This window comes from Patagioenas fasciata, chromosome 5, assembly GCF_037038585.1.
Source record: "Patagioenas fasciata isolate bPatFas1 chromosome 5, bPatFas1.hap1, whole genome shotgun sequence".
In the NCBI taxonomy this organism is placed as follows: domain Eukaryota; kingdom Metazoa; phylum Chordata; class Aves; order Columbiformes; family Columbidae; genus Patagioenas; species Patagioenas fasciata.
This window is the reverse complement of record NC_092524.1, coordinates 46,978,913-47,005,964: the sequence shown is the minus strand read 5'-3', so window position 1 is coordinate 47,005,964 and position 27,052 is coordinate 46,978,913. Positions and strand designations below refer to the sequence as shown.

The following is a 27,052-nucleotide window of genomic DNA, read 5'->3' as shown; positions in this document are numbered from 1 at the left end:
CTTAGTAAGTTTCCAGATGATAGATCTGCTGGGGAGTAGGATGGCCATACAGAGGGATCTGGACCAGCTGGATCATTGGACTGAGGCCAATTGTATGGGGTTCAACAAGGCCAAGTGCCAGGTCCTGCACTTGGGTCACAACAACCCCAGGCAGCACTACAGGCTCAGAAGAGTGGCTGGAAAACTGCCTGTCAGAAAAGGACCTGGGGGTGTTGGTTGATGGCAGCTGAGTATGAGCCAGCAGTGTGCCCAGGTGGCCAGAAAGGCCAACAGCATCCTCGCTTGTATCACTGTCTACAACTACCTGAAAGGAGGTTGTAGCATGGAGGGTGTTGGACTCCCAAGCAGCAAGTGATAGGACGAGAGGAGATGGCCTCAAGTTGCTCCAGAGGAGGTTCAGATTGGATATTAGTGAAAATTTCTTCACAGAAATTGTTGTCAGGCATTGGAATGTGCTGCCCAGGGAACTGATTGAATCACCATGTCTGGAGGTGTTTGAAAGATGTGTAGATGAGGTTCTTAGGGACACGGTTTAGTGCAGGGGTATCAGACTCATTTTCACTGGGGGCCACATCAGCCTCGCAGTTGCCTTCAAAGGGCCGAATGTAATTTTAGGACTGTATAAATTTACAGTTTACTGGCACTAAACCAGTTTAAATGGTTGGACTTGATGATCTTGAGAATTTCTTCCAATCAAAATGGTTCTAAATACATAATTGTCTTTGAAGCTAAATCATCAGTTCAGTAATAAATGTAATATCTTGGTCAGGTAACTTTTAGCTAATTGTGTCTGTTCCCCACAGCTGAAGGTTTATTATGTCAGCACCACACTCTGAATAGCTTAATTCATACCTTTCTATGAGTGCGTTTTTGGCAAGTATATATATGTCCATTGTCTGTGGCTTGCAAAGGTTCTGCTCTGTGTTGCTGATGTTTCCCCTCCTGTTTCTGGCCTCTTTGCAGGTGTCTGGTCAGGAAGACTTTTCCCAACAGTTATATTCACGGAAGCTGCTGTCCCCACTGTTGCCGAGCTCACTGGGTATAACAGACAACTGCCAATATGTCACCCTGTGCCAGCCAATGAAACGAGGTGAGCTCTGGTGTGCACTGACAACATGAGCTTGCTGCGAATGGGCAGTTTGTGGGCCTTGCTGTCTCTATGAGTAGCTTGAGCATGTGTTGCATGATGCACTCAGCAAAGATTCCCTTCTGTTTCCTCAGTAAATGAATTCAATTTATTTTTTTGGAGTCTATTGCTGTAGCCCAGTTTCTGCCATTTTCTTTCTCTAGTCGGGAGCTGAGTGTTCACCTACCAGTAACCACTGCCCTCTGTATCTCTTTCATATTCCCAGACTTAGCTTTTGTGCAGTTGTAAACCTTTTTCAGTAGGCACAGCTTTCAGCTGCAGGTGTTTGTGGGAGCGGTTTTGGCAGTATTTGCACACCACTATTAAAAAAATCATGGCTGTTCTTTACTGTTCTTAGAGTGGATTAAAAAAATTGAAGCAGTCCACATTAAATAGCTTTTGCTGGAGTCTTGAACGTAGGACTTGTATTCAACCGGATCTCCAGAATTTTTTTTCTTTTTTGGCAGACATTTCCTTGAGTTACACACTCGCTGATCTGCTTAAAAGTCCTTGAACTTGTGATGTCTCAAAGGCAACATTCTTAATTTGTTTCATCAAGGTGCTGGCCATGACTGTTGCATTAGCTAAAGGGGTAGCAGTAACTGTGTTCTGTTCTGCTACATTTGCACGTGTTCTGTTCTACATTTAGGTTATTAAGTGATTCCAATCCTCATGGTATCAGACTACTTGGACACAAAAACCTCCCTCATACTGAAGAGGTCTGAAGATCTAAAGATTATGCAGATGTTCCCTATAGATGTGACTTTGCTGCAGTTTTCTTCTTTTAACTTGTATTTTTCTCTGCAGGCAGACGTAAATACAGCCGGAACTTCCTGCTCCAGTTTCATTTTTGTGATGTTGCCTGTGAACGACCACCACACCTGGTCCTCTTGGAAGGTGTGACAGATGCTAAACCAGGTATTAATGGGAGATTTTTCAGCTTGTTACTCTCTTAGCTGGATTTGGTGAAAATGCGAGGTGGAGGTAATACCTGGTGAGAAGAGGGGAAAGCAGAAGGGTGTTTTCTGTGGCTGTGTGATTACTAATGGATTCCATAAGAGCTCAGAGGAGTACAACCTTATCACCCTCATACACGCCGACAGTGTTTCTTGAGATGGACTGCGATTCAGCTTCTTTTGAAGTCTTACAAATTTTTTTTTGTAGTTTCTTATAAAGTGAAATATATATATATGTGTACATTTTTTTTTCTCCTTCAAGATTTTTGGTGAGGGAGGACAAACCTGCAGACTGTAATGTCACAATGGCCACAACATAAATGTCTCTGGATGCTGGTACCCAGTAGACACTGCCTCACCACTGGGCCTCGTGGCATGGCTGGTTCTGCTCTCTCCATTTATGTTCTGCCTTTCTAGACAACCTTTGAGTAAGCTGTAGGCTAACGCAGATAAACTTGATTTGAGAGCAAAGGTTGAAGTACCCCGTGCTTTGATAATAAGTGCCTTAAGGGCATGTTCTTACCAGGACAGAATATGACTTATCAGGTGCTTGCTCTGGTCTGCTCTTAGGATGTTCCTGTTAGTCTTAGAGCTGGAGTTTCCTTTGAATATTTTTCTTTAAGGTGCCTGTGGCTGGAAGCTATCTGCTCTTCTTGGGCAAAAAGATGCATTTGGTCTCAAGAGAAGCTTCTCAGACTTGGGATGAGCAGCCTCTTCCAGGATCTGTGTAAGTCTGGCTGGAATCTCTTTGCTCCTTTGCAGACCGCCCTGCACACTGGCCCAAGCCTGCTGTCATGGTGAAAGACCCTGATCCCCAGCCATTCGTCCCAAGGTAATTTGGTGCACCTTCAATGGCCCCACTCTTTGAGCCCAGTTTCATTTTCCTGAGCACTGAAAACCTGGCTGAAAGTAAACACTGAAATTAATATGAGGGTGGTGGAGAGCAAGGAGTGTGGTCTGGAAGAGCCAGACCTACCCAGGGTTGTCCCAGCAGCAGGGTGCTGCTCTGTCAGTGTTGTAAGGTTGACAATGAAGGACATAGGCAGGTATTGGAGACAAAGGAAGCCCATAGTCTTTGGTGTAAGTGGAGTGAATAATTCTGAAAGACTGTTTTTTATGTGTTCACAAAATAAAAATAGTTTGGCCAGTTGCATCAGCAAGGGAACATCCAACTTAAACTGTGAGTGCAGTGCTGAACACTGCATTGTTCTCTTTCCTTCCTTGGTAAACGATAGCTGTTCATGTGCAGGTCTTCAGGCATTATCCAGCATGGCCTCAATCTGACTTCCGTCTACAGCCACTTCTTGCCACAGAGGGGACGCCCAGAGGTCACAACAATGCCCATGGGCCTTGGAGCCACTGTTGATTATATCTTCTACTCAGCAGAGCCCGTGGAGAATAGGAACAGATTAGGTGAGCGTGACAGTGCGGGGCTTATCCCTGTGATGTTGGGAGAGGGCTGTGAGGCGTGTCAGCATGCAGCTTGGTGTTGGGCAGTGCATTTCATTAAGTTGGGGTGGATCTACAGGGCGTGACTTCGGCTGAAATGATGCACAAAGTGGAAGCAACATTTGCTCAGGTATCATGAGAAGATGCTTCATCTTTGCTGTAGAAAAACTGAAGCTGCTGAGCTTAGGTTCATGTAGACTCTTGAGGAAGCTGGAACAGAATGGATGCTGTTCTTCTTTATAAGGATCTTACCTGTGCTCTTGGTAACAGGCAGTGTTGGGACCAAAGTTCAAGGCTTGGACTTCTGGTCTGATTGAGACAACATACGGGCCTTAGGATGTGGTGAATCTGGTTACAGTGGCACCACCTCTTTGCTACCTGAAACATGAGATACATTGATGAAAGACTGCCTGTAAATGCATCCAGGAACTGTCTCTTGACAGTTTGGATCGTGTCAGAATCAATTTTGGGGAGGAGATTAGGAATGAAGAGATGAATTCCTCTTCCTCAGAGAATCTGAAGCTATTGCTGGGACTTAGTACCATGAATGGAACTACCAATTTAAGCAACTGCCTGATCAATTTAGTGTATACTCTATTCCTGTGCCTGCAAGTATATGAGAACATTGAACAGCAGTATTATAAGATGCTCACTGCTTTCACATCTAGGCTCAAAGGTGCATGCAGTGTTTGTGCAGGCACTCTTCGTTCATCAGGAAAACAACAGGAAAGCATTGACAAGCATCCTCCTGTGACTGTAAAGAGTTAATATACAGCACCAGTCTGTGGCTGATGTTTCCATTTTCTTTGTCAGGTCGCAGGCTGTACCAGGATGGAGCCCTGAAGCTGCTTGGCCGCCTTTCCCTTCTGTCTGAAGATGTTCTGTTGATGGCAAATGGCTTACCAAATCCTTTTTGTTCATCTGATCATCTCTGCCTGCTGGCTAGCTTTGGCTTGGAGATCTCCAGCCTCACAGAGAGTTAGTGTTGGTTCCCTTTCCCTAGAGAAAAGCTGTTCTGAATACAGCAGATGAGGCTCTGGATTGCACCACCTGCTTGCAAGAAAACTCCTTTCCTTGGCATGCCCTAAAAGTCCTTTTCTCCCCTCATGCCCTCGCAAAAAGCAGGGATGGGACAGTTGGAGTGCTTTTTGTGTTGGTATTTTGTGGGTTTCTGCAAAGCTGAGCTGTGTTCCCAGTGGGCTTCCAGTTGTATTCAGGCATTGCCATCTCTGAAAGGGATTCTTGTTCCACTGCTTTGCTCAGCAGATGTTTTAGTGCTGCAGGAACCAGCATGACTCCTATGTTTGTTTGTCCCTATATGAGATCTTCAGGGAGCTGGAAAAGAGGGGACAACGCTGCCTACTTCTGACTAGTTAATTGCCACCAAGGAGCGGTGGATGTACACGCCAGTATTCTTTCACACCAGAACAATGGTTGTTTTAATTTCTCAGTGATAGTTTATGTATGAAGTATAGTCCTTTTAGGACTAGTTGTTGTGTTGACTTTGAGAGTGTTGGCTCTGCTGTTTGGAAATGGCTTTTACTTTGTAATGTGTAAGGGCTGCCTTGCTGCAGAAGGGTTTGTGTAGTTGAACAGTTTCTACAAGAAGCTGCCTGCTGTAACTAGTGGACCAGGGAATGGGACTGTCAGGAGTGGAGCCAGGGGTTCTGCAGAGCCACCCGCAGGAGCTCTAGAACTGCAGCAAAAACTTAGAAGCCTTGGGGAAGGCACTCTTCCTTTTTAACAGTCTCAGAACAGTACCGAGTTCGGCACATGTAGGAAAAATACTTAAAATCCTTCCAGTGAATATCAGGTGGAAAAAGTTGTCCTGTAAGGCATGACAGCCCCAGGACTGTATAGGTCTGAGAGGTCCCAAAAGCAAGATGAAAATGGAAGGCATGTGAGAGGCAGCAGAGCCATCAGATGGAAGAACTGATACTTGTCACTTGCCCTGTTCTTTCTCTGTGCCCTCCCTATTGCATTCAGCCTAGCAGGGGTCAGATGGCCAAGCTGTAGCATCTTGCTGCACCAGACTGAAGTTGGTGCTACTGCCTTCTTCTGGAGCCAGCCCTGTTTTTGTAGGTAGAACTTGTACTGACTCCTGTCTCTGGGCAGGTTTTGGGACGGAGAGGACGGCTGTGTAACATGGAGCCAGCTTGTCAGTCGCTTGGGTCCCAGTGTACCTTTGGTGTCCTATCAATGTACTTTTGTCAGCAGTGGCTTGGCCTGTACAAAAACAATAGAACTATGCCTGTTCCTAGGACAGATTCCCCAGTTCAGCCTGACATATGGTGCTCAGTTTTTCCTTGAGAGATGAAAGCAATATTGGTGGAAACATTATCAATCTTCTGTTTACAAATGAGGCAGGGAAATCTGTTCCCACTTCAGGTTTTTGTGGGAAGGTACGAGGAGACTTGAAATATTGTTCTCTCTTCTTGGGTTATATTGGGGGACTTCCATATTTTAAATGTTACTTTCTGTATTGAAAAATAAATTTTTTCTAATATAAGAAAAGACCCCACAAAGTAACTGCAGCACCTTTTGCTCTTAGCAGCTGAACAGTCGGAGAGGCTTTGCTGGCTGGGATGTGAAAGAGGAGAGGACAAATGAGCTACATGTGGTGGTAGTAATGAAGGCTGGAGAGAAGGAAGAATTGGGCCTAGCTGTTGTCTCCCAGCACATCCCCAGATCTCAGAGGTGGTTTATTTGGCATTGGGCTTGTCTTGCAAAATGGTTTGCATTCAGGAGCCCTTCCCCTCCTCCCAAAGAAAGCAAGTACTGCTGATCTTTTACAGCTCACTTCTGTAAACTCTACAGAAACAAGAGGGGTGTGTGTGGGTTGTGTTCTGTGCCCATATGATTGTGTCAGGACTGCATGTTTTCTTCTTGCCCCTGCCAGATGGTGTGATATTTGCCTGGTGACGTGTGGATGGCTTTTGCTACCCCAGTTGGGATAACATGCAGGAGTCTGTATAAGTGAACAGCAGTCTGGGGGTGAATACGTCTGAAGCTTTGTTTGCCCTTAGTTTCACAGGTAATGGTTCTGGGGTGACACTGGTGTTCGTACATGGGGAGTGATGCAGAGCTGTGTGTTTCTATGGCTCTGTTTGGCTGACAGTTGCAATAATTTCTCCAAGTACTCTTATTCTGATTTCGTAATTGATTGTATTTGTAAAGGCAGGGGAGGAAAGGGAAATCACTGAACTGAGAGGTTTGTTTTCTGCCAGGCTTGAAAAGAGGTTGCCAAAAAGCAGCCTGGTTGCAAATAACATCCTCCAGCTGGTAACGTTGTAATAGGAAACTTGGAAGACACTAAGGGTTTAAAAACAACCACCCAAAAGCAAAACAAAAACCACTGTGACACACAGTGTTGGCACCTACAACTTGGGCAGTTTGCTTTGGTTGTAATTGCTGGCTGGGTCTGGTGGGCAGTTGATGGGGGTGTGCATGTTTCTGTGAACGCAGCCCTCCTGCTCCACGCATTGCATCAAGCTAATGCTTCCTCTTTCAGTACATGGAATAGTATGGAATGAACTTGGAATGGTTAGGTTGTTGAACACTGGAGGTGGAGTCATGTGCTGAGAAACCACAGGACAATGCCTGCAAGTCCTCTGATTCTTCCTTCTGAAGGTCAGAAAGCTCCCAGAGGGACCTGCAGCTCCCAAGGTCTTGGCTCACACTTGCTTCCTTGGGTGTTCATAGGTGAAACTGTTGTGTTGCGAGTGTCTGCATACAGACACACAGAGACAGAGTTGAGGAGTCAATCACTGTGGTTGTTTTAATGAATGTCCCTGAAGCTCTGGTATAGACCACTACAGAGCTGACCTATTTTAGGAACGAAAAAAAACCCTGTGTTCTAGAGCAATTTGAAGTTAACACCAAATGGATCTGGACACCTGTGAATACCTCTGGCTGTGGGCAACTATAGGAGAAGTTTGGAGGTGGGACGGGGCAAAGAGTCCCTACCACTAAAATAGCAACTGCTATATAGCTGTAGCAAGAAAAGAATGTGTTCTGTGATGCTTAGAGAATAGCTCACAGTGATATAAGAAGAGGCTGTGATAATGAACAACTTGTGGTGGGAAGCAGAGCTAAGATCCCAGTTGTAGCTCTTAACACTGTTTCCTGACTTAAATGCATGGCTAGTTGTCATTAGCACAGCTTTCTGATGAACTACAGAGGGGTCTGTAAATGACTGTAAAAGTGGAACAGGAATATCTGTTGTATTCAGAAAAGGAAGGTATCATGGAGGTAGGATCATCTACATCAGTAGTGATGTTGAGCTCAAGGAGACTGGTACTTAGGGGAAGGGATGCCAGAGACCACTGGCAGTGTGTATACATACCCTGTGACCGGTGTCCTAAGCTGCAGGAGCATGCAGCTGTTGAGGAAAACGCGTATTTGACACAGTATCTTTGCTAGACAACAGCTTACTTTGCATCACAGCTGCTAGTTGGTATTTAATTATGCTATTTAGCTAGAAGTTGGACTTCACTGTCTCAGAGTTTTAAGTTCATCAGTTCAGGAGAATGCCCTTTATAATCAGTTTTCCCAATTACATGGGATGGAGGAGTGGTAAACAATATGATTGTTCTAGGTTTTTTTTCTCAATAAATGAAACTTGGCTGCTGCTTGAGGTCATTCTCCATGCCTTTTTATTACGAGGTATCGCTCCAGCAGCTGTTTTCCCATGACTGCTATATCCAGTTATCTTTCTGAGCTACTGATGTTTGGTTTTTTTTTCTGCAGCTGTATTTCTTCAGTTAAAAGCTATGGGTGGAGTTCTTTAGGGGTAAGTTTTATTATGAACTCCATATTTAAATAGCATCAAGATGTAAGATAGAGGTTTCTCTCGCCCCTTAACTCTTAAGAGTGGGAAGGATGGGAGCTCTGAAATCAACACTTGGATGGGAATAATTCTTGTTATATGAAACAAAAAAACAAATTTAAGATTTATCATTAATGCCACCTGTATGCCACCTGTTTTGTGAAGCACAGGAGAACTCTGAAATATACTTGACTTGAAATAGACTTGATCCTCTTCACTCTCAGGAGTCTTGTAGAGGTTCTAAGAACAGTTCAGCATCTCAGAGAGAATCTCTTTTAAGAAGCGATCAAGGTACACACCCTGCTTCTAATGATACTTGAGAGTCATGTTGGCAAACAGTCTGCAAAGCAGGGTGTCACTACAGTGCAGTTTCTTCTCCTGTTGCCACCACCGCAGTAATAAACATATATTGGCTGTACTCCTAGGAATTTGCAGAGTATCCATGATTCACCCAAATGCAGATTAAGCCTTTTGTGGCTCATCTAAAGGAGCTTAGAAGCCTTAGTGGGACACCATCTCCTTTCCGTAGGCTTCCTGGTGTGCAAGATAATTGGATTGCTGGCTGCGACCTGCTCCTTACCAGACCGCAGCTGCCTGGCCTTTAGCGTTTTCCACAGCACTGTCAGGCTGCAATGAGCAGACTGCATGATCACTGCCATTGAATGGTGTTTCAAGGTATATACAGAAAATTAGTTTCTGTAGAGAACGCACCTGCTATATGATAACCAAGATGATTGATTTAACAGCTGCCATGCCTAAAGCTCCTTCCTTTTGTCAGCTGTACAAGTTTGGCTTCTCCTGTCGAGGCAGATTATCCTCCAACTTCCACTGAAAATGTCACTCTAGTCTTGAAACTCTTTTTCCTTTTATTTTTAAATTTATTTATTTCAGACCTAGACCGCACATTCTTGTGCTCGAAGGGAATAGGAATGATGAATAGTGGAGCTGAAAGTTTTTTCCTAACTTCGGTTAGACAAACACAGCAGCTTTCAAGGTGCTGAGGTGGCAGCTGGGAGAAGGACTGGCATACTGGCACGTGCTACAACAAAAGATGCATTTGTTCCATCCAGTCTTTCATACATACAAAAAACTTGACTTCAAGCCTTAGCAATGCTATTTAGTGTTTCAGTCTTTTCTTTCTGGATGGAAAGCCTTCTACAGCGGTCCTAAATTTATTCAGTTATTGTCCACTTTCAGGAGCTGCTTCTGAGTGGGGAGTAGATGAATGCAGTAGTTATTCTAAAGCTACTTCTCTCTCACCTTCCTCCTCTTGAGTAAGGCTGGAGGTAGGATGGCAGTCATTCTTTGCCAAAATAAAAATATAAACCAAGAAAGCCAACTCAGCTGACTTCACTGAAATCTGTAACAGCCTGCTGTCCACAGCATGCCGTGTGCCTTTGCCTTCCATAATCCAGCATGAATGGTGCTCTTAAGGCTCAGTCTCCCTCTTGTTAATAGATATTCATTTGGTTTTAGGCATGTGAGAGCTGTAAGTTTTGCAGTCTTGGGCTTCTGAGCATAGTAGTTGACTGGGTTGTGGGGTGGGGTGTGTTTTTTTTTTTTTTCACTTAGGTCCAAGTAGTATAATCTCTAACTGACTTAAAAACCTGTAACAGTGGAAACTATCAGTAGGAGGGGGGAAAGCCTGATCTAAGAGGCAGCAGAAAGTCTTATTTTTAATCTCAGCTGTGGCTAAGTCACTGTTTTGCCTTTCTCACTCCATTGGCTAGCTAGCAATCACCCTGACCCATGTATCTGTAGGGGATTTAGGAGTTTCCTGCTTTTTAGCAAAATCTGTAAGACATGGGCCAGAGGGTGTTTTCAAGCACGCATCTGAAATAAAGGTTTATAGAAGTCATAGCATTTCAGTCTTTTTTTGCTAATATTATTAGTCTTTTAAGTATTTAACAGGAGCAAGAAGCCTTCTACTGCTGCTGAAGTCTGTTGTCAACTCCCAGGCTTGAGCACAGGCCATGCAGGCTTACGAAGTGGCTACTCTCTTCTTTTGTCTCTTCATACCACCTGCTAGGTCCTCTGCAAATACTTCCTCTCAGAGCAGAAGTTGTTAATATAATTAACTTAGCCAAGAGAACTATAGCATGTGCCATTCTCTTTGGAGTAGCAGGTTAGGGGCTGTTTATTCCTCTCCTCTACACACTGCAGACTTGCCTACATCCTGGCCCTGGTCCCAGCTATTACTCATTTCCCTAGAGAGAAGGGGTATGTTATGTCTGAAAGATGATAGTCTGAATAAAGTTGGATCCCCCTTGCTGGGGAAACACAGCTGACTGTCCTTCATTAACCCAGCATTTGTCTTGAGAACTCTTGGTGAGGTCATTAGTTTAGAAGGCCACTAAACTACAGAGCTTAAGCAGAATTGCTTTTCAGGCTGCTAAGGGAGACTGGATCCTGAAGGGTAGTGCAGTGCAAGCAGAGGCTTGTGTTAACCCTTACTGTATTGTTTCAAAAACTGAAGTTTCTGTTGCTGCATCCACTTTTTTTTCCATCCAGCCTGACTGATGGCAGTTCAAGAGGAAACAATGAGTTTTACCCTTTGCTACACAGCCACATACATAGTTACTCTCTGGCAGCTGCCTCTGTGTGTACAGGCCTACTCACCTGTGTACAGACATACTCACCTGTTCAGGTGACTGAAGGAGAATGAGGGTTCTTCCATGTCCACTGTGTTTCAAGTACAGGGCTTCTAAACATAATCTGTGTGATACCATTCCTTAAGGCTGTGCCTTTGACTTCTCAGATAACTTAAAATGGGAAAGTTTAAATTGGAAAGAAAGACAGTACTTTCATCTTGTTTTCTCTGCACAAGCTGAGAGCAGTACAGAAGGAATTTTATTATTTAAATGTCAAAGGAAACAGGAGGAAGTATCAATGTGAGGGCTATGGGAAGTGCAGTAGGAACTAAATCTAAGTACAAGTTCTGTGTTGGCTACATAAGAACACAGAACAACACTGATTAATTACAAAAAGACACATGTGATATTGTTCTTAAAGAAAGAAACCTTCAATTTCTTAGTGCTGAGCTGTACCAGTGTTAAAAATGTAAATGGTTTTGGAGCACCCTATCAGTGCTGCAGTAGAATACTGATGTATATGGAAGGGGACCACTCTGGTCCCACTAGCACCATCGCAACCCTGACCTGGAGGAAGTCTCCGCTCTGCAGAGATTATGGGGGATTCAGTAGCCTTCTGAGCCTAGGATGAGTTGCTCTTGAGCAAATGGGGCCAGGGCACCACTGAAGGAAAGTGGTTGTGACACAAGTAAATGCCTGCTCAGAAACCAGACAAAAATACTACATTCTGTAAGGAATTCAGCTTGGCGGTAGAGGGACCGAATCCACCTTGCTCTGGCAGAGAAAACACCAAGCCAGAATAGCACTTGCTCTCTTAGGTTAACTTATAAATCCATAATGCAGGTCTCAGTGTTGACAGGACAACAGTGCAAGACCACTGGAACAGGTGGCGTTATTTCACCCAGACTTGCATGCACAGTTTGCATGGGACACAGGGCGCCTCCCGCTTATATCTAGTGCTCGATCATCAGGACCACTTGAAATACTTGACTTAGAAGCAAGAAGTGGCTAAAGCAAGCACCTGAAGTGATTAACCCAAGCCAGTGGAGCAAGGTTAAACCCATCTAATCCAGACTGTTGCCCTTTGGCACCAGGAGCATTCTTCTGTTCATTATGGTTTCTTAAACCCTGCAATTTTAAGGACAGTCATGTTTCAATCTATACAACACCACATGTGAGCCTGCCTTAAGGGGCAGACATCTGATTAAGGCTTTTACCTGAAATACTTAAATAAAAAATTCTTCACGTTAAACAAATCTGATAACAGTAATACAGCTACTGCATAAACAGAAACTATGTTTCAGCCACTGTTCTGGAGATGTTTATTCTGGTAGATCCAGCCATACTACATACTGACTTATACAGTGGCACACATGTAAAATTGTCAACTGAAAAAAAAAAAGCACTCCACTCCCAGCTAAAACACTTGCTAACATACCTTAAGTTCCTAAAAACTCATTAAGCTCACCATATCAGAGTTAAAAAAGGCTAGTGTGTCACAGACTGCTGGACTCCAGAGTGACACAAGAGCAGAAAGTTTTGCTCACTAATCCATTCATCCATTTAAAAAAATGCAGTTGGCCAGGTATCAAGGGACTTGTCTACATAAAAGTATAAAGAGGAATTCTTATTTCAAGATTTGCGTTACATTTAAAATAGTTTTGCTAATAGCAGGTCAGCATTTGCTCAAGTCTTTCAAAGCCCACTCAGACTTCACATACAGCATAGGCGGTGTCTCTCCATTCCTAGTGTATGGATGCAGTTTCCTTCCACAGAGTTCAGAAGGACTCGCACTGCAGCAGAGACACCAAATGGGACCTACTGAACAGTGAAATTTACACCTCAGAGCTATATGAATGATCATATTAATATTTAACATTAAATAATTAATAGGGCTCCTCAAGATCCATCTTTTTTGTTCTGCAGGCACTAAAGAGTATGAGTTACAGTCCAATTCCTTATTTTCATTCCTTCTCTGTAGCTCTTAAGGCTGCAGAAGTGAAAAAACCTCATGTCCAGCCTTTTTTCCCTGTATGGTTAAAGGCAGACAGACCAGAAGCCAGAGCAGGTGGATGAGGGAGGAAAGAAGTGGAAGTGCAGAAGTTCATCTTTCATTGTACCCTCACGTTTCACACAGTGTAAGACTGGGTTGCACTAATCCTCAGTGTCATAGGGACATGTTGTCTTGTTTGTTAGCAAGGAAGCTAAGCTTTGTGTTGAAGTGATTCATCTTGTTACAAAGATGGGGAGAGTAAGAGCAAGAAAGGGAGAATTGTTTGGTCATTTTCCGGTTTCTTGCACCATCTGCTAAACTGGAGATACAGAAAGAGTAAGGGGCAGGAATTCTACCACACAGAAGGCTTGAAATAGTAACCCTAGGAGAGGGCTCATATCTGTTCCTGTGTCCATCTTGAGAAGTCATCAACATTAGATACAGAAGAAGAATTAAATGTTTCCTAACATACATAATTGTGCAACTAAATCTTGAAAGGGATATTCTTGTCTGACTACAACTTTGGATTAAGAGACCTTGAACTTTACCTGTCATTCATTCTTTAAACATGCACTTCCTTTGATTTTCTAAGCTATTTGCCTTGCTTACATCCTGCAGGAAAGCACTTAATTACTAGGTCAAACAAAGCATTTTGTTTTAAGCCATAACTGCCCTGGTGATCTGACACTGCTGAGCATCCCTTTTTGCCCTGCTCTAAAGAAAGCATCATCAGCTTGCAGCTGACTCCTCACTTGCCCCATTTGTTTTGAAGTCTTCCTCTCACCAACACACTTCCCCTCCTTTCCACCTAAAAAGGCTCAAGTCTGTCCAGCTATTTAATGTCCTCTGTATGAAGCTACTAATTATTCTCAAGAGCTTTCCAGTTACTCTGAATTAACCAGCCAACCAAAATCATGGCAAGGATGCATCCTAGTTTTATCTAAGTGGCTTTTATTTTTTTTTTTTCTGCATTTCATCCACTTTAATAAAACCTGGCATTCAGTCTTCCTTGCTGACTGCTGCTTGTATTTATCCTGTGATTCACAGTGTCACCTGAACTTTCAGTCCGCTGCATAGGAAACATTATGCAAAGGCAGTTTGTGGCTTCCAGGTAGCCCGTATTATTTACAGGTAACGTACCTTTGCAGCTAACATCATTGTTAGCATCTAGACACTAAATATTTTAAGTTACAGCCACACAAAACTGACCAGAGGACATGGGTGCTTGGCTCGCTCCAGCTGTCTAATTTCAAATTGTTGTGTGTAGTTGGAGTGCAAGGGAGGGGACAGGTATTGTGCTGCGCTCTGGAAACTGGCATCCTCTTCTGGATTAACTTTATTTTGGATCAGCAGCAAGTTCTACCACATCCCTGTGGATTGTCCTCCTGGTCATACAGCATAGCAGAAAAGTACAGGCTACAAAGAGAGCTTGGAAGGACAGACTGCAGTGGATGGATATAGCACCTTGCAAGTTACATCACAGTTAAGGATGTACAATTAGGAACCTGTAAGGGCAGAGTTAAATCGCTTGTGGGTGGTGCTTCAAGGATTAACAGTGCTTTAACTCAACAGAGAGCTGATTTGTTTAGGGATAAGAATCCATTCTCTGCCACCAAAATAGCACTGCTTATGTGAGGGTGTGGCAAAGCAAAACTGCAACAAAAACCTGGTAGAACTAAGCTCCATCATGTTTTTAACAACATCACAGGAAAGAATAAGCCCAGTTCTAACAAAATTAAATGTGTAATATTTCAGAAAGTTTAGCTCCTCATCTGTGCTGCGATAAAACAAGACTTGGTTTCTCTCAAGTGTACTCGCACTCCCAAGCTCAGTTTTTGCATCCCCCTAGATCAGGGGTGTCAAACTCATTTCCACCGCGGGGGGGGGGAGGGCGGCACATCAGCCTCGCCGTTGCCTTCAAAGGGCCGGATGTAATCTTAGACAAGATTACATCCGGCCCTTTGAAGGCAACGGCGAGGCTGATGTGGCACCCCCGGTGAAAATGAGTTTTGACAGTCCTGCCCTAGATGCACACACCAGATCACTTCAAGGCCATGCTGTTACAACTTCAGGCAACCCCATTGTTTCCAGGCCCCAGGCTTCAAAGAGAGCTCTGACAACACTCCAGATTTCTGACAAGTGTTACACTGCTTAATCAGTAATACAACACTCCCCTGAAAAGAAGTGTAGGAAGAGTCAAGGCTGTAAGCAGGCAGAAAGGCCCAGCCCTTTGGGGTAGGCTGCCATAAGTGGTGCTGTTAAATACTGCAGCTATCCAGAGAGCCAGCACACAAGCACAGCCCTGGACTGGGGTGGAGAACTACCTTCTGGCAGCTCCAGGCTGAGCTGTCAGGAAAGTGGCAGCAATGCCCTTGAGCAGGGCTTTCCACCAACAGGTGTCTGTAACTCTTAACACTATAGTGAGGAAAGGGAAAGACCCTTGTGGAATGGAGAAATGCTTGTAAAACCTGTTCACATAATTAAATCCTTCTTTAACTATTTAGTCTTAAAACTCATACCTCAGTGGCTGAAGTGCCTTCTGCAAGCTTTCACAGTAGCAGTCACTAGAAGTTAATAGAGAGAAGGGTGATACACAGATGACTCAAAGTTCAGGCTTCCCACCAGCCCCTGTCTCCACTGCTGGGATGACTGAGGTTCCTGTGCCTGTTTTCATATGGTAATGGTGCAGGCATATCCTGACCCACTCAGCCACAAAAGGACTTACAGCAACAGCTCACCAGCATTGCAGTGGGTAAAGAGGATCATCATCCCACTGTCTACCACCTCATAGACAATGAAATGCTTTGAAATAGGCAGGACTAAACACAGAGGATGTGGTTTCTCCAGATGAGAAGCCCATGTATGATCAATAAATCAGGCTGAGCAAATTCAGCCCTGTCTCTCACAAGAGCAATGCTAAACAAAGTGTTCGTAATAACAAAACAAGGAGTTTTTGCACAAGATTTGGGGGCCATCCCATTGCAGCATCATTTCCCCCTCAGCCCTGCAGGCCTCGCATAGGTTGAAGGCTTCTATGCAGACAGGGAAGAAGTACTGTTGACAAGATGCTTCATCTACTTGCTGTCAACACAAAAAAAATTGATAGCAAGTTGGCTGACCCCGCTCACTTCATATTCTTCCTGCAGCAAACTCCCACCAGCGTACAGACGTTTTTTATTTTTTTAAAAATACTTCTTTCAGTGAATTAAGATGGACACCTCTCCCAGAAACAGGCAGGTGAATCCTCTGGGACCCATGGGATCCAGCTCTGGGACCGGCCCACTAGGAAGTACCTGGGAAGACCAGCACTCTGTTCCGCTCCCCTGTCCCCTTTGTCAGAATCACTGCAGGTGGATCCAGGTCCCAGTTGTGACCAGCAAGAAGTTTGTGGAGCCAGGCACACAAGGCACAGCTCTCTTCACACCCGGATCTGGTACCCATTGAGATCTGGCATGGCTTTGGAATCGGCAGGTTTCTTCTCACCAGATGGCCTGTGAGCAAAGAAGGTAAGAGCTATTCAGAAACTGTTTTTTTTCAGTCAGGAGGTGCTGCACAGGAAAAGGTACCAGAAAGCTTCAGACTTATCCTATACTATTGAGGGCAGGATTATTCTGCAACCTCCAGTAACTCTCCCAGCCATCTCCACAGAAGAGATTGCAGGTGAGGAAGAGTAGGAAGTCCAGTCTGATACCCCAGATCAGTTTCAGGAAAACAATCTCACTGACAGCACTGTAATTTTTGGAAACTTTTTGGGGCAAAGGTGTGTGAGAGACCAGAGCTCAGAGCCCTGCATAAGGTTAAATATCAGCTAGCGAAGCCACTGTATATTTGAGTTGCCTTCCACCTCCCTGCCAAAATTAAAAAACAAAAACCCCACACCAAAACAAAAAACCATCAAACAAAAACGAGCCCCCGCTGCCCCCAAACAAAAACCCAAACCAAAAAACAGCTGTGCCCCCACTCCCCAAGTGATGATAAACTCACAAAGGCACAAAATAGGGAAGAATTCTGCTGCAGGTCAGAGAAATATCCCCCGTTATAAAGAACCCCAGTAAGACACCAAAAGGAGCCAAAACCAGACAGCAAGATGCAGTCTGACAGTAAAACAGTTATGCTGTAGATAAGCCTCCTGCCCGGGAGCCCCACTCACCGTCGGTCCCCACGGCTGTTGCGCCGATGGGGGCTGGCCTGACCTCTTTGTGGGGAGGAGACGTCTTTCTTTCTGTCCTTGGTGGGAGATGGTGGCCCGGTTCCTTTGCCAATCTACCAAAACAAAGTAAGAGCAATGTGAACAGAAAACCAATATGAGTAGTAACCAGAAAACACAAAGCCTAACAACAATAAATACATGGGAATAAAAGACAAAAAGGCACGTGCATCAAAAATGTAGAAGCCAGAAAAAAACAAGCTACAGTGACAGCTATGGCTCCAAGGACTGTATATAGCCCAAGCTATTCAGAACTGCAGTGCTGCATGAGTGTCCATTTGGGGATCAGCCTGTATACAAAGGAAAAGAGCCCCCAGCCTCCAATTCACCCTCTACTCCACCACCACCTAGGAGAGCCTCCTGCCACTTCACTCCCCCAGCACACCATCAGCCAGACAGCGGATGCAGCAGCAAACTACTTCTCCATCCTTGCTGCTTACCTTCAGCCTCATATCACGGGCATGTCTCTCAAGCTCTTTGCGGAAGTCTTCCCGGGTCAGCTTGTCTAGATCCAGGATGGAGTGCTTCCACTCAATCTGCTCCACACTGTGTGGGTCATGGGACACACAGTGGCCCAGCTTCACCTTTTTGAGAGTGTGCCAGCAGCGGCGATAGGCCTCCTCGAAGTCAAAGATGAGTTCGCTCAGTGTGCGGAAGACGGGTGCTTTGTACATGAGCTCCTCACGTCGACTGATGCCCAGTGCCCCATAGCGGCCTCCAAAGTTCACCCCCAGTACAATGTGTCGGAAGTAGTTCCCTGAGAAGTGGGTTTTGAAGCTGATGGGGAAACGATCCAGCGTGGTCATGTTGTTGGTGAGGTAACTGACAGCAGCTGCTATTCAGGAAACAACCAGTGGTACCATTTTCTTGGTAAGATACTTCCTGCTCCAAACCATCCCAGCATGCTCAGCAGATTTACCACTGATTCACACATCACGTAAGCAGGATTTGTTCTCCAGGTCAAGAGTCCAGCTCATTGCAAGCTGGCCTACTTTCATCGGTGTCATGGGGAAACCAGACTTGGCCTCTTCAACAAGACATTCAACAAAGAGAAGTTAATTTGCTGGCAGTTTTGTGATGCAGAAATTGAAACGCTGACACCTCAAGTGCACTATATTCCCTAGCTCCCAAACTGTAATGCTGTAGCATTATTCTTCAGTTTGTTTTAATCTGTTTTACTAGCTACTATTTCACACACAAACTAAGGAATGTTGAGGACAAAATACTCATCAGACAACCCTTCTGAACCATTCACTTGCCATCTCTGCCCCTCCAGATGGCTTTGTCAATGTGTGTCAAGAATCTGCAGCCCGAGTGACACAGACTAAGCCTGGAATATAACTAGGAAATAATGTGTGCTTAAAGATAACACAGAGTTTTTTGGGGAGAACCGGGGAGGGAAAACACTGAAATATTAGCAGCAGCCTCAAAGCATCATAAGAGAGCAGAGGAGAAAACACAAGGATAGGCAGACATGCACTATCCCAAGAAGAAAGGATACATTCCCAGGATCACAGCTTCCAGGCATTTTATTGGCAGGGCCTCTTTGGTCATTTCTTTGGCCAGGTCCATCAGCCTGCACAGTGGGACAAGGGAAAGACGAGGACAGTTAGAGGGCTTGTGCTATGCAAATATGGCCAGTTCAGCGTTGTTGCACTATATATGTAAGGTAGGTTTCCAGGAGAGAAGGTGGCCCACTGAGGACAGGGAACAGAAGAATATACCTTCTTTAGGAAAATACTGAATCCAAGCCAGGTCTCTACCACATGCTGTTGCTGCTTACAAGGAGCTCCCTTCAGTGAGTTACAGCCAAGCTGCCTGCTCGGCCAATTTCTGTTCTCAGGGGGACCACAGCACTTGGCTCAGCGAGGTCTGGATGGACACTAGTGTGACCACCAGCAGAAGCCTCAGAAGACCAAAAGCCAGCAGTGTTTGCCTCACAAGGCTCAGTGAGGACTTCACAAGGACAGTGAAGCCCTCTTTGGAACCAACCTTGCTCTCCATTCAACAAATACTGTGGAGGAGACATTGCACTGATTACAGCATGTGTGGGGTCACATCAGTCCATGGACTAGACCAACAGTAAGAAGCCAGTCTTGAAAGACTGTCAGAATGCTGGCTGAGACAGTGAATGAATGTGAGGTGCTTATCTCTAGGAACGTAAGGGGCATGGCTCTTAGGAAAATCTGGAGTCAGGAGAATCCCCCTTCTCCTTCAAAGTATGAGACACCAAAAACTTAGTGAGCCTAGATTTTGCAAAGACACTCACAGGAATGATGATGTTAGACCTGTAAAGATACTTGGCTTTTATGAAGCTTGTTTAGGTCAGGACCTAGTTTCAGAATCCATCAGAAGTTCATGTAGTTATATTCCAATTAAAAGCAGGCACAATTTGTACATCTTCGAAATACATTGATGTTATTTTACTAGATTTACTGACTTATGACCACAAAACCTCCTCTCGTCATTGAGAAAGGGCAGACACAGTTCTGCCCAGCTGTGCCTTAGGCAACAGACAATAAAGTCACCTAAAGTAGGATGGAGCTGCAGTACTTGAAAGCCCTGACTGCCACCTAAACCTTAGCCATGGGGTGGCAGAAAAAGCAGTGGGTGTAGCAAGGCCCCAACATCTTAAAGCAAGGATTAAATGCTGTAGGGATTGCCAGCATTTACCCAGTCAGAGGTCTGCTCTTCTTAATCTCAAAGAATTGTGTCCCAGTGTGATTGTACCTGGAGGCAAAAAGTTAAGGGTTGGCACCTTGGAAATTAGAATTTGAAGAAAACCTGTCTGAGGAACTTTCACGTTACTTACTATTCTCACAGAAAAGTAATGATCCCACAAATACAACACCAATGCAAGAAAGTCCCCACCTCCCTCTCCTGCATTTCTCCCTTTTACAGTCCCTCCTTACTTCCACTGCATTTCCTTCTTGTCAATCCTTCTCCTCCCCACACACAGGTTTCCACTCCATTTCCCAAAGGTCCACGCTGACAGCACATCCTCTGCTCAGTTTTCCAGCTACCATGGCAGAATAAAGTTTGACTGATCTCTGCCTACTCCACTCTGCACAGAATGCGTGGAGCACTGGAACATTCATGGTACCTTATTCTAAGACTGGCTGAGACCCAATTCAGAGAACAACTACCTTAGATGGGTGAGAGGTGCCCAAAGGTCTGCCTTCTTGCCTTGTTTTAGGGCTGAAGCCAGAGTCAGCTCTGTATCTCATCAGTGAGATTAGGCTATGCTTGTGTGGCACATGCCTGCTGTCCAGCACAACAGAGAGGGAGAAATCTCAATGTCAGGACAAGTTGCACAGGCAGCTCTGCATATAAAGGGGCAGGATACCACAGATGCACAAAAGCAAAGTGGTTGGCTGTCCTTAAGACAGGTGTGGCGAAGAGTGTTTGAGTAGGATGACCTGAGAGGCAGTTTTCTCACCACCACAGCTCACCCATGCCTTAACAGTGAGGTGACACAGTTTGAGTCCATCTGAGACCTGGCTGTCAGGGTCTCAGGTATGTATGTTTTTAAAAAAAATGGCACTGTAAAGCCACTGACCTAGAAGGGTTGGTAGTGGGGAAAAGCCCTCAACAACACGCCCAATTGTTACATAGAGTGAACAGGATCAAAAGGTAACTTGGGCAGAAAAGAAAAAAGAGAAAAAGCAAGCAGAACAGCAAAACAGACCATCATCCCAAATCCAGCTTCCTGTTTTTAGGGAGCAAGTTTCAGTTCTCCTCCAGCTACCACAGAATGAGTTTTTCTGTTCTTCACAGAATTTGCTTGCTCCCCCTTCCTGGGTTATCACTCCAGTGACTCAGGTAGCAGTAAAGGATACTGAAGCTCCCTGATGTAGCGCTGTACAGCTTCCAGGCGCTCAGGGATGGGGGTGGACGGCTGGAACGCAGGCACACTTGGTATGGGAATCTGAAAAGGGAGCAGAACGTTAATCACCGCTTCCAAACATCTCCAGCTTCTTGCTGACCTCAGTGGCACAGAGCTACAGGGAGCATGTTCCTCTGAGACTAGCCCCTTTTTGCTGCCCAAAGCGACCACACCAGGAACATTCCTGTGTTCCCATACTTGTAACTGAGAAAGGATTCAGAATGAAGCACCACAACAGAGCTGCAAGAGAAACTGTGTGAAAGGGTCCTGCATTTAGGCAATGTTACATTGGAAGAATTAGATAAAATTAACTGAAAAGACAAGGTGTGAGACAGGAAAGCTATCACCTGAGCAAGCTTGGCCTCATTTGAGTATGCAAACTGCAAGGCACAAAACACTAAGAGACTGAAAGAGAGAGGCAAAAATAGAGAATGAGTTTCCCCAAAGCCACTGATGTATGAATAGTCCAATAAGCAAGGGTATAAAGGTCCCTTACTGCCTCCTGGCGTATCAGGTAAGTTGGCACTGACTAGGCCACAGGTGTGACAGCACCATGACTCCCTCCCCAGCGGGGAGGAGTCCATCAGTGTCTGTTTTGAGTTATATGGTCAGAATGACATCTGAAAGTTCACTGTTCAGACTGCTCTCCCATTCTGAGTTCTCAGCCGTATGGGTCCAGTCAGATTTTCCTCACTGTTTGCTCCACAGGGGATTACTGCAGCCTTGCCAGCAGCTGAGAAAATGTGTTTAAGGAAAGAGAAGGGTCCTGTCCACAGGACAAATATAATGGAGAAGACACAAATTCAGTGTGACTGACAGGCTTGGAGAAACAGCCCAGCATTTTCCCTCTGAAGGGCTTGTGCCTTGCACACACCTCTCTGATATCAGATGGCAGCTTTTCACAGCAGTTTGGTTTTTAGCATTTCAGTTCCTCTTCAGACTTCCCTCAGAGCTGGGCTATCCCCAGCTAAGAAAAAATGAGTCAGAACCAGATCTTCCCTTGGGCCCTCCACTCTGCTGCGCACATCTGGCTCTGCTGGCCATGGATTTGTAGCCAGCAGCACTGCTTAGCCACTCATCACTTGTCACCCTCCATGTGTATTTCTGCAGCCACTCATTTCCATACCTCCTACTTCTGCCCTGAGTTGGCACAAGTGACTGGTGGACCAGGTCAGGCACCTGAACCAGCTGAAAGCTGAGCCAGCAAGCAGGGTTAGTTTTCAGCCAGATCAGTTCCCTGTCCCGGTTTGCCACACGGTCGCACTCTGGTTGTGCCTCCACAGCACAGGGTCCAGTGACTGCTTAACTCAAAAAAGACAGGCTGTCGCTGCCTCTGGAAACTGTAATGTGTTTTTCAGTCTAGCTCCAAATGCCATCGGCAAGTAAACACTGACCTAAACTCAACTCTCTATCCATTTTCTCTCCCGTGTTTTGATTTTTTTTTTTTTTTTAAATGAAACCAAAATAGCACCATTTGAGCACTGGTACCCATTTTCCTAGGACCTCATGGAGGTGCCAGTTGCCATCTCCAGTGCTTCATTTCCATGCCCTGCTTGGAGCAAGCAGAGGCACCAGCTGCCTCACACACAGGAGACAGCACAGGAACATCAGGAGTGGATATGAAATTGGGTTTGTTTAACTGCAGCAGGAGCAGGGAAGGCTCCAGAGAGTGGTACAGGGATGGAGCCATCTCTGGAACCACATGAGCTGAGTCAGTTTGGATGCTGTGAGCTGACACACTGAATCATACGGAATCATTTCTAGGCAGAAACAATAAAAGAGGTAACAACCAGGGACAGGCTGACCATTTGTATCATTTCTTTGGCAGGGAGTTTCATCCTTTTTGAGTGGAGACGGATGAAGTGCATATTGACAACACAGACTAATGACTCTGGGTAGTTATTCCTCCCTTTACTAGTACAGGCCCCCTGTCCTGGTTTTGTTAGAAACAAGTTTCTCTTTCAGTGAATTTTTCTTTCAGTTAAATTCTTCTAAGTAGCTGCACTTTTCTGAAGTTGGATATATGTTTTGGTAGACATAGCAATGGAATGCAAGGTCACTGATAAGGATGGATGTCCTGTAAGTGAGAGGGGCAAGGAGAAGTGAACTGAACAGGTGACTAAAACTGGTGAGCTAAGTATACCATCCCATTCATGTGATACTTAGTGGGAGATCACGAGGGTCTGGTCCCTTTTTCTCTTCTTTGACTAACACCAACATCTGGGAAGGACCCTGCCTGCCATCCCTGCAAATCTGAGGCCTAGTGACAGACCGTGCATCCTTGAATCCAATTCCGGTTTGCTGCAGAGTCCAACCCAGGACTTCCAGGTGCTTGCTCTGCTGCTGCTGGAGCAGTGCTGAGCTTTGCCAGGGAATTCAAGATTGGTTTTGTATATTTTGTATTATTTTCTCTTATCTATTAGTAGCATTAGTAAAACATTCTAAACTTTTTTCCAACTTGCAAGTCCTCTCTTTCTTTGCCTTCCTATTGCCCTTCCTTAGTGGAGAGAGGCAGGGCTGAGTTGGGGTAGAGAAGGGGGCTAACAAAGAATCTGCCACAGTTTATTGTCACCCTGCAATCAAACCTTGACACCCCCTTTTCCTCAAAGGACTGTGCAACACTGAGACAGCGTAATGGCAACCAGTTCAGCAGGGGACTAGTTAATGCAGAAGAGCCTCCTGCACCTCAAGTAATTAAACTGATGAAAGTACATCATGCTCTTTCTCTCAGATCTGGGCCTGCAGCCCAGACTGGGCTGCAGTTTCTTTTGCATCAGGTCTATAGCATTTTAATGGGGCAATAGAAGCAGGATGAGAGGCATAAGGTCTCCATCTCTCAATCCCACACTGACAGGACAGGGGACCCTAATGCTTTGTTCTTAGCCAGCGTTGTCCACTGCACATCACAGAAGGGCTGTAAGTATCAGGCAGTCTACACAATCCTCCAAAAAGCGGAGAGGAATTATTTGTAACAGAAAAGATAGGAAATCAGCTCTATTTTGCTTTCCCTTTTAGTTATTCTGAGAGCTGGAAAGAGAGCTAGGAAAAGAGCCCAGATTTCCCAGAGCACATACCTCTGCCAGGCTTCAAAGACTAACGTGTCCTTGGCCCTTCATCGCTAGTGTGGAGGGATTTCATCACCCCTTCTCCTGGATTCACACATTCCAGCAGGCTGTCTGTCTGCATGGGATTGGGACTCTGCTTTTAGAAAGGGGATCCCAAGAACAACAAAGATTTTCCTGTACAAAGTGGGCCGTGCTGTACACAAGACCAGGCACATGGGAGCAAGGCACAGACAAAGCTCCATCCTTATCTGTATCACAGAGGTGCTTTTTCGGCCAGCCTAGTTTAGCAAGTTTCTTTTATGGTTCTTATATGTATCCCAGCACCTCCCTAATCTTCGTTTTACAAGCAGCATGGGAGCAATACCAATCCCAGTTGTTAGCCTCCCTAAAGAAACTGGTTTTTTTCCCCCCTCTCTGTATGTGAAACCATTAGATGCAACTCTTCCTGTCTTTGCCCTCATAACCACCTCATTTAAAATCCATAATTTCTTAATGAGTCAAGCACACATCACTTTGTGTTTCCAGTGTGCACCCATTTGATAGTCCTAGCAGCTCCAAGCAAGGCAATATGCACCCTGCTGCTAGAAAGGAAACAACCTTCTGGAGGGTAGCACTCTAAAGCCCAAATCAGCCTGATGGAAATGGAGACCAGGGGAAATCTCTGAGCTCTCACAGGCCAGTGAAAGACATGGCCCTGGCAGCTGATCTGTGAACATATTTGTAAAGTCTGATCACAGCCTTCTGTAGTCATCATTTTATGGTATTTAGTTTATGGACAACTCTTTTGAGAGTTATTTCTCCCAATACTGGCTACTTACTGTTCAAGGCCAAACATTTCAGAGTAGGTAAACCACTGTCCAGCTCCCAGCACCTAAAAAGGCCTATTCATCCTCCAGCACATGGAGGCTATCTGGCTTTCCAAAGGAGCTAGCCCTGCAGAGTACGCTCATTGCCCTAATTCTCATCTGTTGCATCAGCCATTCAAAGAAGCTTGATGACACCAACAGGGGTGGTGATATAAGCAGTCCTCAAAGATATAAATACATTCCTAGAGGGGAAAATGAGCTAGGGAAACAGAGCCCACCCATCTTTGCTGCTTCCTGCATCCCAGCATCCTCTCAGCTGTATGCCAGGTGAGCTTGGGAATGGGCTCTCAGATTGCAGAGTGCTGAACAAAACTTATAGATTTGGTTCCCAGGGATGCTAGCAGATGCCAAAAAAATGGATAGCCCAATTTCACCTATTATTGCAAGAGCTTGTACCACTTGTGTCCCCAAACTGTAACTCTTTGGCACCAAGACTATAAAGTAGCAACAGCTGGAAATATTTTACATTAATACCAAAACTGGAGACTGAACACTCTATTTCCTTCCTCTCATGCACTGGACTCTTGTTCGTGAACTTCTTTCTTCTATTTCCATTGCCTCTCCTGGCCCTTTTAGTCAGGAAATTAAGTAGTGTGTGTTCTGGTTGATCTGAAACATGTTTCCAGCCTTTACCCAGGCTCAGGACAAAGTCAGAGGAGAGGAAGGAAATCTGAAAAGGAAGGAAAAGCCTAGTGGATTTAGAATAGGGACTGTAATCAGGATTCAATATTTGTTCTGGTTGCTGCCTGTAACTTTTCACTGCACAAAGGATGTTCCATCACATGCTTCTCCAGAGTTCCTCATGGAAAGCAGTATGGATTGCCTATGTACTATATAATAGTGTGTTCTTGCGTACTTCAAATTACCTTCCCAAGAAGGTAAGTCCTTGCTAAAAAAGCCTGAGCAGAAAAAACTTCATATTTTTGTACTTGAATTTCTTCTCTTAGGATGATGGGAATGGTCTTACAACCCATCAGCAGAGTGACAGCCAAATGTTTGCAGTCTTTTGTTCATAGGATGCCAATGAAAGTGGGAAATTTTTCTGCTGAGGTGCAACACCGATAGCAACAATCACAAGAATTCACATGCAAATGATTCAGTATGGCACAAGGTTAAGTGAAATGATCACCTGTTCCTCTTTTCATAGAGATCTCTGCAGCAGGGCCAGGAACAAGCTTGGAAATCAGGACATCTGACCCTACACCAGCAACAAGCTCCACAAGCGTTTACCAACTCCTCCTAAAACTCTTGGGCATCACGAGTGCCTTTTCTGACAGACACTGTTATGTGCAAGAATGCTTTTTGGTGGGGGAGATTGTAACCAAAATCTAATTTCTTCTCGAGAAAAACTCACCTTTCCCTGCCTTACCCTCCCACCTCAAGGATCTGGGCTCTACTAAAACTAACTCTCCTCATCTCTTCATCATTTATCCCGTCTCTCTCTTCAAATCCATCTCCCTCCCAAGAGGCTCGCACATGAGCCATCTGAAGAGTGTTTTCCAGCAAGGCCTCGGAAGAGGAGGGTACTACTGTCACTCCAGGGCAGCGCCCACAGACACCCTCCCGCGCTCCGAGTTACAGCTTGGCTTCGCTTCCTGCGAGAGCACCCCCGGGGGACCCCTTTTCCCCAAGGATCTTTCTCGAGGTGGGGAGCCCGGCTTCAATGGGACAGGCAAGCAAGCCCTCCCAGGAGGCTGCCACCCTTTCCCTTTTCCCCCCGTGCGCCCCGCAGGGGATGGCCCGGCCCGGGCTCACCCCCGGGGAGGGTCCTCACCTTGGGCAGGTCAGCGGCGCCCCGGATTCTCTGCGCCACCCGCTCCCCCTCGGGGTGGATCCTGCCCACATGCCGCCACATCCGCTCCCAGGTGGGCTCGTCCACAGGCAGCCCCCCACGGTTGACGAAGAAGGGGACGCCGCCGTCGCGGAGATCCTCCTCGCCCTCCTCCTCCTGCTGCTCCTCGTCCCGCGCCGCCGCCTCGCCGGACGGGGGGCGCCTGGCGGCGGCCGCGGCTCCGGCCCCACCGCCCCCCGGCATCGGCATCGCCGCCGCCGCCCGCTCTCAGCGCCCGCCGCCCGCTGCCGGGC

The 27,052-nt window shown here is 45.6% G+C and overlaps 2 protein-coding genes across 4 annotated transcripts in view; one reads left to right on the top strand and one right to left on the bottom strand.

Moving 5' to 3' along the window:
- The window catches only part of ANGEL1 (angel homolog 1), a 19,834-nt gene extending 5,883 nt beyond the window's left edge, over positions 1 to 13,951 (top strand). For 2 of the 3 annotated variants that reach the window (XM_065838455.2, XM_065838454.2), the window contains exons 6-10: positions 964 to 1,090; positions 1,934 to 2,044; positions 2,845 to 2,914; positions 3,332 to 3,495; positions 4,345 to 13,951. In XM_065838455.2, coding sequence (XP_065694527.1) covers positions 964 to 1,090; positions 1,934 to 2,044; positions 2,845 to 2,914; positions 3,332 to 3,495; positions 4,345 to 4,514 — 642 coding nt within the window. In that variant the 3' untranslated portion in view covers positions 4,515 to 13,951. Of the gene's footprint in view, positions 1 to 963; positions 1,091 to 1,933; positions 2,045 to 2,705; positions 2,810 to 2,844; positions 2,915 to 3,331; positions 3,496 to 4,344 lie in introns of those variants that run through there. The other variant, XM_065838456.2, reaches the window with a different exon arrangement.
- On the bottom strand, positions 11,162 to 27,052 carry VASH1 (vasohibin 1). The gene is made up of 7 exons (XM_065838457.2): positions 26,742 to 27,052; positions 20,990 to 21,078; positions 19,824 to 19,880; positions 18,652 to 18,726; positions 17,591 to 17,972; positions 17,094 to 17,206; positions 11,162 to 16,434 (listed from the first exon to the last, which is right to left on the bottom strand). Exons 1-7 carry the CDS (start codon positions 27,006 to 27,008, stop codon positions 16,362 to 16,364), a joined length of 1,056 nt encoding a protein of 351 aa, XP_065694529.1. The 5' UTR covers positions 27,009 to 27,052; the 3' UTR covers positions 11,162 to 16,361.

Bases quoted from the DNA above. Each gene is read 5' to 3' on its own strand.
- VASH1 (XM_065838457.2), bottom strand. From the start codon at position 27,008: ATGCCGATGCCGGGGGGCGGTGGGGCCGGAGCCGCGGCCGCCGCCAGG. The intron at 21,079-26,741 runs GTGAGGACCCTC...CTCCCTTTTCAG, and splicing joins GCGCCGCTGACCTGCCCAAG to ATTCCCATACCAAGTGTGCC. The intron at 18,727-19,823 runs GTAAATGCTGGC...CCCACTGTGCAG, and splicing joins AAGAGCAGACCTCTGACTGG to GCTGATGGACCTGGCCAAAG.